The sequence below is a fragment of the Anomaloglossus baeobatrachus genome, chromosome 7 (genome assembly GCF_048569485.1).
Source record: "Anomaloglossus baeobatrachus isolate aAnoBae1 chromosome 7, aAnoBae1.hap1, whole genome shotgun sequence".
Classification (NCBI taxonomy): domain Eukaryota; kingdom Metazoa; phylum Chordata; class Amphibia; order Anura; family Aromobatidae; genus Anomaloglossus; species Anomaloglossus baeobatrachus.
Genome location: NC_134359.1, coordinates 19,599,993 through 19,617,430, shown reverse-complemented (window position 1 = coordinate 19,617,430; position 17,438 = coordinate 19,599,993). Strand labels below are relative to the sequence as shown.

The following is a 17,438-nucleotide window of genomic DNA, read 5'->3' as shown; positions in this document are numbered from 1 at the left end:
GAGCTCCCTCTAGTGGTGGCTGTATAATCTGTATGTAGTGAGCTCCCCCTAGTGATGACTGTATAAATCTGTATGTAGTAAGCTCCCTCTAGTGGTGGCTGTATAAATCTGTATGTAGTGAGCTCCCTCTAGTGGTGACTGTATAATCTGTATGTAGTGAGCTCCCTCTAGTGGTGACTGTATAATCTGTATGTAGTGAGCTCCCTCTAGTGGTGGCTGTATAATCTGTATGTAGTGAGCTCCCCCTAGTGATGACTGTATAAATCTGTATGTAGTGAGCTCTCTCTAGTGGTGACTGTATAAATCTGTATGTAGTGAGCTCCCTCTAGTGGTGGCTGTATAAATCTGTATGTAGTGAGCTCTCTCTAGTGGTAGCTGTATAAATCTGTATGTAGTGAGCTGCTCTAGTGGTGGCTGTATAAATCTGTATGTAGTGAGCTCCCTCTAGTGGTGGCTGTATAAATTTGTATGTAGTGAGCTCCCTCTAGTGATGACTGTATAAATCTGTATGTAGTGAGCTCCCTCTAGTGGTGGCTGTATAATCTGTATGTAGTGAGCTCCCCCTAGTGGTGGCTGTATAAATCTGTATGTAGTGAGCTCCCCTAGTGGTGGCTGTATAAATCTGTATGTAGTGAGCTCCCTCTAGTGGTGGCTGTATAAATCTGTATGTAGTGAGCTCCCTCTAGTGGTGGCTGTATAAATCGGTATGTAGTGAGCTCCCTCTAGTGGTGACTGTATAAATATGTATGCAGTGAGCTCCCTCTAGTGGTGACTGTATAAATCTGTATGTAGTGAGCTCCCTCTAGTGGTGGATGTATAAATCTGTATGTAGTGAGCTCCCCCTAGTGGTCGCTGTATAAATCTGTATGTAGTGAGCTCCCCCTAGTGGTGGCTGTATAAATCTGTATGTAGTGAGCTCCCTCTAGTGGTGGCTGTATAAATCTGTATGTAGTGAGCTCCCTCTAGTGGTGGCTGTATAAATCTGTATGTAGTGAGCTCCCTCTAGTGGTGGATGTATAAATCTGTATGTAGTGAGCTCTCCCTAGTGGTGTCTGTATAAATCTGTATGTAGTGAGCTCCCTCTAGTGGTGGCTGTATAAATCTGTATGTAGTGAGCTCCCTCTAGTGGTGGCTGTATAAATCTGTATGTAGTGAGCTCCCTCTAGTGGTGGCTGTATAATCTGTATGTAGTGAGCGCCCTCTAGTGGTGGCTGCATAAATCTGTATGTAGTGAGCTCCCTCTAGTGGTGGCTGTATAATCTGTATGTAGTGAGCTCCCTCTAGTGGTGGCTGTATAATCTGTATGTAGTGAGCTCCCTCTAGTGGTGGCTGTATAATCTGTATGTAGTGAGCTCCCTCTAGTGGTGGCTGTATAATCTGTATGTAGTGAGCTCCCTCTAGTGGTGGCTGTATAAATCTGTATGTAGTGAGCTCCCCCTAGAAGTTCATTGATATAACAACCCCCATGCGTGGCTGGTGCCCATCGATCTCTATTCTCTCTAATCTAACCCATTCTTTGGATCAGGTGAAAATGAAGACGGACGACATATTTTGCATTTGCAGAAACAAAACACAATTACTTTATTCACATCAATATACAAAATTAAAGTCTATTATATTTCTCTAGAAATGATTTTTTTTTTCTGTGATGACGTACGATGCGATATGATATAGAAAACAGAATGAGCGGTGTGAGGCTGGGCAGAGATGGGGCTACCTCGTCTCTTACGTGCCACCCCCATGCCAATCCCCAGCTGAGAATGCAGCATTTTCAGATACACAGAATATAGGACGGGACAGAACTGGGGAGGATCCGGGTCACGGTGATCCGCCTCCTCACTACACGACGGGGGTTCCTGCCTTCAATTCTTTTGTGTTTAAATTCAAGATCTCTGATTGTTGTCAGTGGATAGAAGCTTTCTTAAGCCTAAAACAGCAACAGCAAATATCTCTTACAATGTATCAGGGCAGGTAAAATGTATCAAGAGGACCAGATACTATTGTAACAAACCTTCAGCTGTGACAAGCATTAAAGGGGTTTAATCAATTCCAGACCCCAATTAAAATAAACTCTCCCCTGGATACTCAGCCCCTGCAGTGACGCCGTACCTGCAGTGTCGGTGCTGCTATTCCCGGTCGTCTGCCCTGATGGAATATTGGTGATCTGCAGCCAAATAGTGGCCATGTGATACAATGTCACCTCCAGGAATAGAGGCGCTGACACTGCAGGAAGGGTGCGGCTGTGGGAGGGGGTGAGTATTCACTGCTTTTATTTTAATTGGGGGGGGGGTCTTGAATTGATTAACCTGGGGTTTTGCAGTCTGATACCATTTTACCTGCACTGATACACTGTAGCAAACTATCAGCAGGAAGGAGAGGGTTGGCTGCACGGATTTTAAGTTACCAAAGATTATCTGGACTTGAGATCAACTTCTCAAACTGTACATTTCCATTCACTGACAGCAAGCAGGGAGAGAGAAATGTCAACAAAATATGAATAAGGAAGCCTTCATTATACATTGATTAAGCTTTACGGACAAGAATCTGGACACCGCACAAGTATCGGCGCATTCGTCGGCCATACTTTCATCCTGCGCTAGCTTTTTTGATTTCTTACAGCCACCGCTCCATTTATATTTTATTTCTGGAAGATGCTGGGAGTAAGTAGTGATAATGAGCCCTTCTAGCTCATATCTACCCCCATCCTAGGCCTGGACCATAATATGTGACCTGAATTTCCCGACACTCCTCCACATGCTTCCACCCTGCTTTACTAAACTCCATATATTATGTACAGAAGTATTTCTTTTTTTATAATAAGATTATGGATAACAGGTGGGTATACCGTACTCTGGAACATTGTATTACAGATACGATATGTGTTATTCGAACATTTCGCCCTAGGGAGCTTAGGAGACTAAGAATCGATTTGCTGCTGGAAAACATGAACAGACGTGACTACATAATAATGAGGTACTAGCAGCTTAGGACTGAAGCATGGGGGACGAGGTAGCAAATTTTGGGTAAGAAATCCGGCAGTACTGGGATAAAAGCTTGGAAAGGCAGATAGGCAGTAGGGGCATGGAAGGGCAGCCTTGGCTCCCTGGCATGATGAGCAGAGAGAACACCAAATGGGTATTTTGAGGACGGATTGAGCTGCCATCTCCATAAGGCAGGTCCAGGTCACAAAATGGAGTAGGAGCCACTGTTATCAGTTGTTTATTGTGGCAGAGCCTTCAGAATCGCGTTGACTTCCTCGGCCACCGCCGTCAGGGCGAATTCAAACTGATCCTGGAATGATAGATTAAAGAATTAACATTAAAAAAGTTTTCCACTACTAATATGATTCCCTTTCTTTTATCCTAACTCTTCCTAACTAACACTCTCCTAATACACTTCTGTTATCTACTCTGCTCCTGTAAGCTGATCTCTAACAGGCTCCTAAATACCTTTATTGTGGTTGTCACTTTGATCCTTCTTGACCAACTGAGCAGGGCATGTCACTGGTGGGAGTAGACTGGGCACAAATGCCCAGATCACTCTTCACTCTCCTCTCAGCCGCCACCAGTGAGTCCTGCTTAGATGGTCCGATTCTAGTCTCCAGACCAGAAGGATCAAAGCTACAACAACAATAAAGGTATTTACGATCCTGTTAGAGATATGCTTACAGGAGCAGAATAGATGACTGTAATATATTAGGAAAGTGTTAGTTAGGAAGAGTTAGGATAAAAGAAAATGGCTCACATTAGTAGTGGAAAATGTCTACTATATGTCAATGATCCCTCCTGGCAAGTCACCCAAGAGCCATGTCCTGCCTCATGTGGAGGGTGTCCCCAAGGACCTTTAACCCCTAATAGTAAGTGCATACCTTGGTCCGCACCATCCCTGGTCTCTGGTCCCGGACATGTTCTAGTGATGCAGCAATATCAATCTCCTTAACTCCTGCAAGATTGAGACATAGGTTATATCAAGCTCTGCAGCATCATGGATCCTCCCTGCTTCTTATATTCCATCCTTCATATTAGCTGAAGCCAAAATGTGTGAGATGCGGATGGAGGACTGTGAATTATTATAGATATACTGTAATGACATGATTAACCTTTAGGGGCGCTGTAGGAAAAAGGAACATGAAATATAGTAGCTGAGGTGCTAGCCGACAGTTGTTATGAACACTGAATATTTATGGGGACGCTCTTACTTTCCAGCGGACATTGCAGATATGTTCTCTCACCTTTAGCCATGCGATTCAGAACCATATCTACGAGAATGTAGGTTCCTGTCCTCCCAGCTCCATCACTGGAAGAAAAATATGTATATTGTCTTTACCTGTGTATCATAGATAGACTGTGTCTGTAGTGTATGCACCGTGTGTAGTATACAGACCTGCAGTGTATATACAGGGTGTAGTATAGCAGAGCCGGGCTCCTGCAGTGTATATACAGGGTATAGTATAGCAGGGCCGGGCTCCTGCAGTGTATATACAGGGTGTAGTATAGCAGAGCCGGGCTCCTGCCAGTGTATATACAGGGTGTAGTATAGCAGAGCTGGGCTCCTGCAGTGTATATACAGGGTGTAGTATAGCAGAGCCGGGCTCCTGCAGTGTATATACAGGGTGTAGTATAGCAGAGCCGGGCTCCTGCAGTGTATATACAGGGTGTAGTATAGCAGAGCCGGGCTCCTGCAGTGTATATACAGGGTGTAGTATAGCAGAGCCGGGCTCCTGCAGTGTATATACAGAGTGTAGTATAGCAGAGCCAGGCTCCTGCAGTGTATATACAGGGTGTAGTATAGCAGAACTGGGCTCCTGCAGTGTATATACAGGGTGTAGTATAGCAGAGCCGGGGTCCTGCAGTGTATATACAGGGTGTAGTATAGCAGAGCCGGGCTCCTGCAGTGTATATACAGGGTGTAGTATAGCAGAACTGGGCTCCTACAGTGTATATACAGGGTGTAGTATAGCAGAGCCGGGCTCCTGCAGTGTATATACAGAGTGTAGTATAGCAGAGCCAGGCTCCTGCAGTGTATATACAGGGTGTAGTATAGCAGAACTGGGCTCCTGCAGTGTATATACAGGGTGTAGTATAGCAGAGCCGGGGTCCTGCAGTGTATATACAGGGTGTAGTATAGCAGAGCCGGGCTCCTGCAGTGTATATACAGAGTGTAGTATAGCAGAGCCGGGCTCCTGCAGTGTATATACAGGGTGTAGTATAGCAGAACTGGGCTCCTGCAGTGTATATACAGGGTGTAGTATAGCAGAACTGGGCTCCTGCACTGTATATACAGGGTGTAGTATAGCAGAGCCGGGCTCCTGCAGTGTATATACAGAGTGTAGTATAGCAGAGCCGGGGTCCTGCAGTGTATATACAGGGTGTAGTATAGCAGGGCCGGGCTCCTGCAGTGTATATACAGGGTGTAGTATAGCAGGGCCAGGCTCCTGCAGTGTATATACAGGGTGTAGTATAGCAGAGCCGGGCTCCTGCAGTGTATATACAGGGTGTAGTATAGCAGAGCCGGGCTCCTGCAGTGTATATGCAGGGTGTAGTATAGCAGAGCCGGGCTCCTGCAGTGTATATACAGGGTGTAGTATAGCAGAGCCGGGCTCCTGCAGTGTACATACAGGGTGTAGTATAGCAGAGCCGGGCTCCTGCAGTGTATATACAGGGTGTAGTATAGTGGAGCTGTGCACCTACTGTGTATATATAGGGTGTAGTATAGCAGAGCCGGGCTCCTGCAGTGTATGTACAGGGTGTAGTATAGCAGAGCCGGGCTCCTGCAGTGTATATACAGGGTGTAGTATAGCAGAGCCGGGCTCCTGCAGTGTATATACAGGGTGTAGTATAGCAGAGCCGGGCTCCTGCAGTGTATATACAGGGTGTAGTATAGCAGAGCCGGGCTCCTGCAGTGTATATACAGGGTGTAGTATAGCAGAGCCGGGCTCCTGCAGTGTATATACAGGGTGTAGTATAGCAGAGCCTGGCTCCTGCAGTGTATATACAGGGTGTAGTATAGCAGGGCCGGGCTCCTGCAGTGTATATACAGGGTGTAGTATAGCAGAGCCGGGCTCCTGCAGTGTATATACAGGGTGTAGTATAGCAGAGCCGGGCTCCTGCAGTGTATATATAGGGTGTAGTATAGCAGAGCCGGGCTCCTGCAGTGTATATACAGGGTGTAGTATAGCAGAGCCGGGCTCCTGCAGTGTATATACAGGGTGTAGTATAGCAGAGCCGGGCTCCTGCAGTGTATATACAGGGTGTAGTATAGCAGAGCCGGGCTCCTGCAGTGTATATATAGGGTGTAGTATAGCAGAGCCGGGCTCCTGCAGTGTATATACAGGGTGTAGTATAGCAGAGCCGGGCTCCTGCAGTGTATATACAGGGTGTAGTATAGCAGAGCCGGGCTCCTGCAGTGTATATATAGGGTGTAGTATAGCAGAGCCGGGCTCCTGCAGTGTATATACAGGGTGTAGTATAGCAGAGCCGGGCTCCTGCAGTGTATATACAGGGTGTAGTATAGCAGAGCCGGGCTCCTGCAGTGTATATACAGGGTGTAGTATAGCAGAGCTGGGCACCAGCACTGTATATACAGGGTGTAGTATAGCAGAGCCGGGCTCCTGCACTGTATATACAGGGTGTAGTATAGCAGAGCCGGGCTCCTGCAGTGTATATACAGGGTGTAGTATAGCAGAGCCGGGCTCCTGCAGTGTATATACAGGGTGTAGTATAGCAGAGCCGGGCTCCTGCAGTGTATATACAGGGTGTAGTATAGCAGGGCCGGGCTCCTGCAGTGTATATACAGGGTGTAGTATAGCAGAGCCGGGCTCCTGCAGTGTATATACAGGGTGTAGTATAGCAGAACTGGGCTCCTGCAGTGTATATACAGGGTGTAGTATAGCAGAGCCGGGGTCCTGCAGTGTATATACAGGGTGTAGTATAGCAGGACCGGGCTCCTACAGTGTATATACAGGGTGTAGTATAGCAGAGCCTGGCTCCTGCAGTGTATATACAGGGTGTAGTATAGCAGAGCCGGGCTCCTGCAGTGTATATACAGGGTGTAGTATAGCAGAGCCGGGCTCCTGCAGTGTATATACAGGGTGTAGTATAGCAGGGCCGGGCTCCTGCAGTGTGTATACAGGGTGTAGTATAGCAGGGCCGGGCTCCTACAGTGTATATACAGGGTGTAGTATAGCAGAGCCGGGCTCCTGCAGTGTATATACAGGGTGTAGTATAGCAGAGTCGGGCTCCTGCAGTGTATATACAGGGTGTAGTATAGCAGGGCCGGGCTCCTGCAGTGTATATACAGGGTGTAGTATAGCAGAGCCGGGCTCCTGCAGTGTATATACAGGGTGTAGTATAGCAGAGCCGGGCTCCTGCAGTGTATGTACAGGGTGTAGTATAGCAGAGCCGGGCTCCTGCAGGGTATATATAGGGTGTAGTATAGCAGAGCCGGGCTCCTGCAGTGTATATACAGGGTGTAGTATAGCAGAGCCGGGCTCCTGCAGGGTATATACAGGGTGTAGTATAGCAGAGCCGGGCTCCTGCAGTGTGTATACAGGGTGTAGTATAGCAGAGCCGGGCTCCTGCAGTGTACATACAGGGTGTAGTATAGCAGAGCCGGGCTCCTGCAGTGTATATACAGGGTGTAGTATAGCAGAGCCGGGCTCCTGCAGTGTATATACAGGGTGTAGTATAGCAGGGCCGGGCTCCTGCAGTGTATATACAGGGTGTAGTATAGCAGAGCCGGGCTCCTGCAGTGTGTATACAGGGTGTAGTATAGCAGAGCCGGGCTCCTGCAGTGTATATACAGGGTGTAGTATAGCAGAGCCGGGCTCCTGCAGTGTATATACAGGGTGTAGTATAGCAGAGCCGGGCTCCTGCAGTGTATATACAGGGTGTAGTATAGCAGAGCCGGGCTCCTGCAGTGTATATACAGGGTGTAGTATAGCAGAGCCGGGCTCCTGCAGTGTACATACAGGGTGTAGTATAGCAGAGTCGTGCTCCTGCAGTGTATATACAGGGTGTAGTATAGCAGAGCCGGGCTCCTGCAGTGTATATACAGGGTGTAGTATAGCAGAGCCGGGCTCCTGCAGGGTATATACAGGGTGTAGTATAGCAGAGCCGGGCTCCTGCAGTGTGTATACAGGGTGTAGTATAGCAGAACTGGGCTCCTGCAGTGTATATACAGGGTGTAGTATCGCAGAGCCGGGCTCCTGCAGTGTATATACAGGGTGTAGTATAGCAGAGCCGGGCTCCTGCAGTGTATATACAGGGTGTAGTATCGCAGAGCCGGGCTCCTGCAGTGTATATACAGGGTGTAGTATAGCAGAGCCGGGCTCCTGCAGTGTATATACAGGGTGTAGTATAGCAGAGCCGGGCTCCTGCAGTGTATATACAGGGTGTAGTATCGCAGAGCCGGGCTCCTGCAGTGTATATACAGGGTGTAGTATAGCAGAGCCGGGCTCCTGCAGTGTGTATACAGGGTGTAGTATAGCAGAGCCGGGCTCCTGCAGTGTATATACAGGGTGTAGTATAGCAGAGCCGGGCTCCTGCAGTGTATATACAGGGTGTAGTATAGCAGAACTGGGCTCCTGCAGTGTATATACAGGGTGTAGTATAGCAGAGCCGGGCTCCTGCAGTGTATATACAGGGTGTAGTATAGCAGAGCCTGGCTCCTGCAGTGTATATACAGGGTGTAGTATAGCAGAGCCGGGCTTCTGCAGTGTATATACAGGGTGTAGTATAGCAGAGCCGGGCTCCTGCACTGTCTATACAGGGTGTAGTATAGCAGAGCCGGGCTCCTGCAGTGTATATACAGGGTGTAGTATAGCAGAGCCGGGCTCCTGCAGTGTATATACAGGGTGTAGTATAGCAGAGCCGGGCTCCTGCAGGGTATATACAGGGTGTAGTATAGCAGAGCCGGGCTCCTGCAGTGTGTATACAGGGTGTAGTATAGCAGAACTGGGCTCCTGCAGTGTATATACAGGGTGTAGTATCGCAGAGCCGGGCTCCTGCAGTGTATATACAGGGTGTAGTATAGCAGAGCCGGGCTCCTGCAGTGTATATACAGGGTGTAGTATCGCAGAGCCGGGCTCCTGCAGTGTATATACAGGGTGTAGTATAGCAGAGCCGGGCTCCTGCAGTGTATATACAGGGTGTAGTATCGCAGAGCCGGGCTCCTGCAGTGTATATACAGGGTGTAGTATAGCAGAGCCGGGCTCCTGCAGTGTGTATACAGGGTGTAGTATAGCAGAGCCGGGCTCCTGCAGTGTATATACAGGGTGTAGTATAGCAGAGCCGGGCTCCTGCAGTGTATATACAGGGTGTAGTATAGCAGAGCCGGGCTCCTGCAGTGTATATACAGGGTGTAGTATAGCAGAGCCGGGCTCCTGCAGTGTATATACAGGGTGTAGTATAGCAGAGCCGGGCTCCTGCAGTGTATATACAGGGTGTAGTATAGCAGAACTGGGCTCCTGCAGTGTATATACAGGGTGTAGTATAGCAGAGCCGGGCTCCTGCAGTGTATATACAGGGTGTAGTATAGCAGAGCCTGGCTCCTGCAGTGTATATACAGGGTGTAGTATAGCAGAGCCGGGCTTCTGCAGTGTATATACAGGGTGTAGTATAGCAGAGCCGGGCTCCTGCACTGTCTATACAGGGTGTAGTATAGCAGAGCCGGGCTCCTGCAGTGTATATACAGGGTGTAGTATAGCAGAGCCGGGCTCCTGCAGTGTATATACAGGGTGTAGTATAGCAGAGCCTGGCTCCTGCAGTGTATATACAGGGTGTAGTATAGCAGAGCCGGGCTCCTGCAGTGTATGTACAGGGTGTAGTATAGCAGAGCCGGGCTCCTGCAGTGTATATACAGAGTGTAGTATAGCAGAGCTGGGCACCTGCACTGTATATACAGGGTGTAGTATAGCAGAGCCGGGCTCCTGCACTGTATATACAGGGTGTAGTATAGCAGAGCCGGGCTCCTGCAGTGTATATACAGGGTGTAGTATAGCAGGGCCGGGCTCCTGCAGTGTATATACAGGGTGTAGTATAGCAGAGCCGGGCACCTGCACTGTATATACAGGGTGTAGTATAGCAGGGCCGGGCTCCTGCAGTGTATATACAGGGCGTAGTATAGCAGAGCCGGGCTCCTGCAGTGTATATACAGGGCGTAGTATAGCAGAGCCGGGCTCCTGCAGTGTATATACAGGGTGTAGTATAGCAGAGCCGGGCTCCTGCAGTGTATATACAGGGTGTAGTATAGCAGAGCCGGGCTCCTGCAGTGTATATACAGGGTGTAGTATAGCAGGGCCGGGCTCCTGCAGTGTATATACAGGGTGTAGTATAGCAGAGCCGGGCTCCTGCAGTGTATATACAGGGTGTAGTATAGCAGAGCCGGGGTCCTGCAGTGTATATACAGGGTGTAGTATAGCAGAGCCGGGCTCCTGCAGTGTATATACAGGGTGTAGTATAGCAGAGCCGGGCTCCTGCACTGTATATACAGGGTGTAGTATAGCAGAGCCGGGCTCCTGCAGTGTATATACAGGGTGTAGTATAGCAGAGCCGGGCTCCTGCAGTGTATATACAGGGTGTAGTATAGCAGAGCCGGGCTCCTGCAGTGTATATACAGGGTGTAGTATAGCAGAGCCGGGCTCCTGCAGTGTATATACAGGGTGTAGTATAGCAGAGCCGGGCTCCTGCACTGTATATACAGGGTGTAGTATAGCAGAGCCGGGCTCCTGCAGTGTATATACAGGGTGTAGTATAGCAGAGCCGGGCTCCTGCAGTGTATATACAGGGTGTAGTATAGCAGAGCCGGGCTCATGCAGTGTATATACAGGGTGTAGTATAGCAGAGCCGGGCTCCTGCAGTGTATATACAGGGTGTAGTATAGCAGAGCCGGGCTCCTGCAGTGTAAATACAGGGTGTAGTATAGCAGAGCCGGGCTCCTGCAGTGTATATACAGGGTGTAGTATAGCAGAGCCGGGCTCCTGCAGTGTATATACAGGGTGTAGTATAGCAGAGCCGGGGGCCTGCAGTGTATATACAGGGTGTAGTATAGCAGAGCCGGGCTCCTGCAGTGTGTATACAGGGTGTAGTATAGCAGAGCCGGGCTCCTGCAGTGTCTATACAGGGTGTAGTATAGCAGAGCCGGGCTCCTGCAGTGTATATACAGGGTGTAGTATAGCAGAGCCGGGCTCCTGCAGTGTATATACAGGGTGTAGTATAGCAGAGCCAGGCTCCTGCAGTGTATATACAGGGTGTAGTATAGCAGAGCCGGGCTCCTGCACTGTATATACAGGGTGTAGTATAGCAGGGCCGGGCTCCTACAGTGTATATACAGGGTGTAGTATAGCAGAGCCGGGCTCCTGCACTGTATATACAGGGTGTAGTATAGCAGAGCCGGGCTCCTACAGTGTATATACAGGGTGTAGTATAGCAGAGCCGGGCTCCTGCAGTGTATATACAGGGTGTAGTATAGCAGAGCCGGGCTCCTGCAGTGTATATACAGGGTGTAGTATAGCAGAGCCGGGCTCCTGCAGTGTATATACAGGGTGTATAGCAGCACGCAGAGATGTGTATGTCTACTGTTACCTGCAATGCACAATAATGGGGCAGGATCGTCCTCGGAAAGACTTGTTCACCTTCCTGTAACACAGGAGAAGACGCTCACACCAGCATCACCAGTCAGAGCAGTGATAACATTACTGTCACCTATGGACCCTCTCCCATTCCGTGTAACATTCCTTCGCTCCATTGTAATCGGACATGGTGGAGTCCAGGCGGGGGACCCCCAGGAGGCAGATATCCCGGTACAATGTCACCGACTGCACCCAGCAGTGACACCGGAGGCCAGAATGCGCCCCCTGCTGGCGGACGCTCGTCTCATCTGCTCATGATCACTTTTGTGACTATGCAACTGAGACCAAAATTACAAGCTGCAAATCACAAAAATGACAAGGGCAGCGATGAGCTGAGACCGGCGGTAAGTAACGAGGAGCATGGATCAGGACGAGGCATCAACACGTCTGCGGGGAAACAAACTCGTGGCCGGCAGCATAAGAGGTTCAGCATCTTCTGGAGTGGCCTGAAAGCTGGAATCTAAAGAGTTAACATCAGTCATAACCCTTGTATAAACACATGTTTAAAAACTTTGTAATATTATTTTCAAAGTTTTCAGAATCTCTGCTTGCTGTCAGTGAATGGGACTATAGTCCCAAACACAGCAGTGCACAAATCTCTTCTGTCCTGGCCGGATCGTTTGTTACAATGTATCAAGTAAAACGTATCGCTCTGGACTCCAGGCTGTTTAGCTCTGGATACATTTGTAACAAATCTTTGTCTTTGGGCAGTATTGGAGTGTATTCACATGGAGCAGGTTTTCAGAAGCGTCTCCATCTGCACCAAATCTCTGAAGGGGTTTTCCCAAAATCTGCACTAAGGCTGCTTTCACACCTCCGGTTTCTGCAATGCGGCACAATCCGGCACTTTGCAGGAAAATCGCAACCGTTTTTTTTTGCTGCCGGTTGCGTTTTTTCTGCATAGACTTTAATTAGTGCCGCATTGTGCCGCAAGGCCTTGCGTTCCATCCGGTTTTTGCCGCATGCGGCAGATTTAGCCGATGCGGCAGCCGGATGGAACGTTGCCTGGCACGTTTTTTCGTGCGGCAAAAAAAAACGCATCGTGCCGCATTCGGCCGATGCGGCGCATTTTTCAATGCATGCCTATGGCGGCCAAATGCGGCGCGATGCGGCAATAACCGCATCCGGCCGCCGCATGCGGTTTTTGCCACTGCGCATGCTCAGTAGCATGCCGCAAGCGGCAAAAAACGGACTGGCCGCAAAGGAAAAACTTATGCAAAGGATGCGGTGTTTTCACCGCATCCGTTGCATAGCTTGCACAGCCGGATTGAGCCGCAGAGCTCAAGCCGGATGTGTGAAAGCAGCCTAAGGCTACTTTCACACATCCGGTTTGAGCACTGCGGCTCAATCCGGCTGTGAAAACTATGCAACGGATGCGGCGAAAACACCGCATCCTTTGCATAAGTTTTTACATGCGGCCCGTCCGTTTTTTTCCGGTTGCGGCATGCTACTGAGCATGCGCAGTGGAAAAAAACGCATGCGGCGAGCGGATGCGTTTTTTTCCGCATCGCTCCGCATCCGGCCTCCATAGGTATGCATTGAAAAATGCGCCGCAGCGGCCGGATGCGGCGCGATGCGGTGTTTTTTGCCGGAGCAAAAAACGTTGCAGGGAACGTTCGATCCGGCCGCGGCATCGGCTAAACCTGCCGCATGCGGCAAAAACCGGACCGAACGCAAGCCCCTGCGGCACAATACGGCACTAATGTAAGTCTATGCAAAAAAAAACCGCAACCGGCGTTACAAAAGCCGGTTGCGGTTTTTCTGCAGAACGCCGTATTGTGCCGCAGAGCAAAAATCCGGATGTGTTAAAGTAGCCTAACCCCAAGGATCATCCCTCTTTTCTTGTCACATCCATGACTCCAACCTCCATGGTTGATGTAGTTTTAGGCTATGTGCACACGTTGCTTTTTTTGCATGCTTCTTTTCTGCACATAACAAAAGCATGTTTTGGCAGGAAAAAAACAGCTGAAAAAAAATGTGCATTTTTTTATTGCGTTTGCGCGGTTTTTCACTTGTGTTTTTTCCTTTTTGCTTCTTTTTGTGCTTTTTTTTATCCTGGTGATCATGCGGGTTCAGGCGCTGTATCCCCGCAATCATCGCAGGACCTCCGGATGCTGTTACAGCCGGGACCGAGCTCTCATTACTCGGAGCAGTGCCCGCGCTGCTCCCGGCAGTTTAACCCCCTTAATACTGCGATCAGTGCGATCGCAGCATTCAGAAGGCAGAGAGAGGAATCGCTTACCTCTCCATGGCCATCAGGTCACTGTAATGCTATCACAGTGACCCAATCGCTGACATAATAACCCTGGGTCGTCACCGTGACAACCCCGGGTTACTGAGCTACGGAGAGCCTCACACACCATGTATGCTGTATGCATGATATGTGAGGCAAACTGATGCACTCTAATCCCCTGTAGTGATAAAGCAATACAGGGGATTATAAAAACGCAGGAAATAAATGCAGAAACAATTGACGCTGCTTCTTGTTTTAGCAACAAAATCTGCAAGGAAAAAAGAAGCAGCGTGTGCACAGCAAGTCAGGACTCTCATAGACTTTGCTAGAATGCTTTTTCCTTGCTTTTATTGATTGAAATAAGAGAGGAAAAAAAGCATAAAAAAAACGCAGGACAAAAAGGCCACATGGGCACATAGCCTAAGGCCTCTTTCACACGTCCGTAAAAACCACGCACGTTTTGCACACGTGTAAAAGGTGCGTATTGTCCTCAGTGTGCCGTGATTTTGGCATACCTGTGTTCTCCGTGTGCTATCCGTGATAACACATGGAGAACAGTAACTTTCTGCTCACCTGTCCCTGGCGTTGCTGTCCATGGTTCTGATCTACGGTTTCCGGCCCTACTGACTCCCTGCTGCTGCTGCTTCCGATCCTCTGTGCCTTGCATATGCGATGAGCATAATGAGCGGGGGTCGGAAGCAAGTGACAGCTGCGGCAGAGACAGCATTGCTGGAGAAGGGGAGTATAGAAATATATTTAATTTCACAGACAAGTGTGTTTTCTCCGGTACGTGTCGCACTAATGTCACATGGAGGACATCCGTGCGGTCCGTGTGACACCCGTCATGGTCAATGAACATGTATACGTGTGGAGCACACGGACACACAGTCCATGGCAAAACACACACTTGTGCACAAACACATTGATTTTTAATGGGTCTACATGTGCCCGTGTCTCCGGTACATGTGAAAACGGAAATCACACGTGTGGGAGACACGGATCTGTGAAGGAGGCCTAAAGGCCCCATCACACACAGAGATAAATCTTTGGCAGATCTGTGGTTGCAGTGAAATCATGGACATATTGTTCCATTTGTACACAGCCACAAACCTGGCACTGATTGTCCACAATTTCACTGCAGCCACAGATCTGCCACAGATCTGCCACAGATCTGCCACAGATCTGCCACAGATCTGCCACAGATATGCCACAGATCTACCACAGATCTGCCACAGATCTGCCACAGATCTGCCACAGATCTGCCACAGATTTATCTGTGTGTGTGACAGGGCCTTTAGGCTATGTGCCCACATGTGCGCTCTGCACTGCAGCTAAAAGGTGCGCTTCAGAGCGCAGCTGAACAGCCGCGTTCTGAAGCGCATGGTGCATGCAGAGAACGTGCGCTCTGCATGCTGCCTCTCCCTATAGACAGCATGCAAACCGCACGGAAGAAGTGACATGTCACTTCTTAGAACGCGCGCTTCGGGCAGCAGCCAAAGCGCTGCGCTCTAATACGCCACGTGGGCACGGCTCCTGCACAATCTCCATAGATTGTGCAGGGGATGCAGGACGCATGCAGTTACGCTGCGGTGCAGATCGCAGCGTAACTGCATGTAAACACGCAACGTGGGCACATAGCCTTAAGGGGGCTTTACACGCTGCGACATCGCTAATGCGGAGTCGTTGGGGTCACGGAATTCGTGACGCACATCCGGCCGCATTAGCGATGTTGCTGCGTGTGACACCGATGAGTGATTTTGCATCGTTGCAAAAACGTGAAAAATCGCTCATCGGTGACATGGGGGTCCATTCTCGATTATCGTTACTGCAGCAGTAACGATGTAGTTCGTCGCTCCTGCGGCAGCAGACATCGCTATGTGTGACGCCGCAGGAGCGAGGAAGCTCTTCTTACCTGCCTCCCGGCCGCTATGCGGAAGGAAGGAGGTGGGCGGGATGCTCATCTCCGCCCCTCCGCTTCTATTGGGCGGCGGTTCAGTGACGCTGCTGTGACGTCGCGGTGACGCTGAACGAACCCCTTAGAAAGGAGGCGATTCGCCGGTCACAGCGACGTCGCCGGGCAGGTAAGTATGTGTGACGGGTCCGGGCGATGTTGTGCGGCACGGGCAGCGATTTGCCCGTGTCGCACAACAGATGGGGGCGGGTACCCACACTAGCGATATCGGGACCGATATCGCAGTGTGTAAAGTAGCCTTTAGGCTGTAAAAAATAAATGATTGAGGTGGTCACCTGCGGAAGTCCAGCAAGGGGCGAGTGCTGCTGGGGATGCCCTCTGCTGGCCAGCTCAGGAAGTGGAACTGTGTGAGGGTTCGAGTCTCCTGGGTTTGGACGTTCTTCAGGTAAAAGCTGCGAACCAGGAAATCTTCACACCAGATATGCTCAGACACAAGATTAACCTGCGGAAAGGAAGAACAAGCCAAACCTGGGTCATTTACCTCCGCTACGACTTCTAATAATAGTTACACCTTAATGGGAAGCTCAAGCTTTTACCCCCTCTTCATTTTGAGGACCAGAATTCTTGGCAAATTCATTTCTAAATATATTTTTAGGGCAATCAGAGCTTTGGTTTTCTGACAAAGAGCCCCAAATCATTTGCATAGACCTTAAAGGATTAAATTATTTCTACTATCTGCTGTCACCACTAGGGGGAGCTCACTACAGACTGATTATACATTGATCTCACAGTATACAGTCAGCTCCACCTAGTGGTGGCTGCAGGCAGCAATATTAAATCCTTTATGTCTATGCAGAGGATTTGTCACACTACATCAGAAAAACGGAACTCAGAGGCTTATAAAGATATAATATGAAATTACTCAGAGCAGGATTTTAGATATGACTTAAAAAAAAGAAAGAACCGTATTTTGTTTTCTTGAAAAAGATGTTCTGCAGCAGCTGATGGATGTAGCAGCCTGAAATCACTTGCGTCTTCACTAACCTCATAGATGTGGTAGAGAGAAGACCCCTCGTCAGGCCAGTAACGATCACACTGCTTAACGCCGTCCTCCACCAGGGGGCTCAGCATCACTATCACTGTGCAGCCGTTTTCCCAAACCATCTACAGATGACAGATAACAAGAGAGTCCGGCTCATATTACAGATCCATAAACCGGGGGTATTCTATAACAACAGCCCCAGCAATGTAAGAACTCACCTGCCAGAAATCAGCGATGGTGTGAGAGAGGGGCCCCTGCGTGGCGATGTAAGCCGGCATACGAGGGTCGTGCTCAATCTAAGGGAGAGTCAGAGGGTTTTGGGGGGAAATCAATATCTGAAATCAGATCCAGCCCCAGCCCTGGTATCAAATAGTATTAATAAGATGGAGGAATACACTAAACACGTTTGGTGTTATCTGTCACACACTCTCTCATACTGGTCACTGAAGATCTGCATGGCTCCTCATGGCAAAGAATTCTCTGAGGATCTGAGAAAAAGAATTGCTGTTCTACATAAAGATGGCCGAGGCTATTAGAAGATTGCCAGCAATCACTTACGTGACACACTGTATCTACCTACAGTCGAGTGTTAGCACCTTGAAATTGTTCCAGAAAATGAAGT

The 17,438-nt window shown here is 49.2% G+C and overlaps 1 protein-coding gene across 3 annotated transcripts in view; it reads right to left on the bottom strand.

Annotated features, from left to right (window-relative positions):
• Positions 1–1,549: 1,549 nt before the first annotated feature.
• The window catches only part of PTPRN (protein tyrosine phosphatase receptor type N), a 94,392-nt gene continuing 78,503 nt past the window's right edge, over positions 1,550–17,438 (bottom strand). For all 3 annotated transcript variants that reach the window (XM_075317107.1, XM_075317108.1, XM_075317109.1), the window contains 7 exons: positions 17,035–17,112; positions 16,819–16,938; positions 16,110–16,276; positions 11,583–11,636; positions 4,232–4,296; positions 3,869–3,942; positions 1,550–3,291 (listed from right to left, as the gene is read on the bottom strand). In XM_075317107.1, coding sequence (XP_075173222.1) covers positions 3,220–3,291; positions 3,869–3,942; positions 4,232–4,296; positions 11,583–11,636; positions 16,110–16,276; positions 16,819–16,938; positions 17,035–17,112 — 630 coding nt within the window. In that variant the 3' untranslated portion in view covers positions 1,550–3,219. The remainder of the gene's footprint in view (positions 3,292–3,868; positions 3,943–4,231; positions 4,297–11,582; positions 11,637–16,109; positions 16,277–16,818; positions 16,939–17,034; positions 17,113–17,438) is intronic.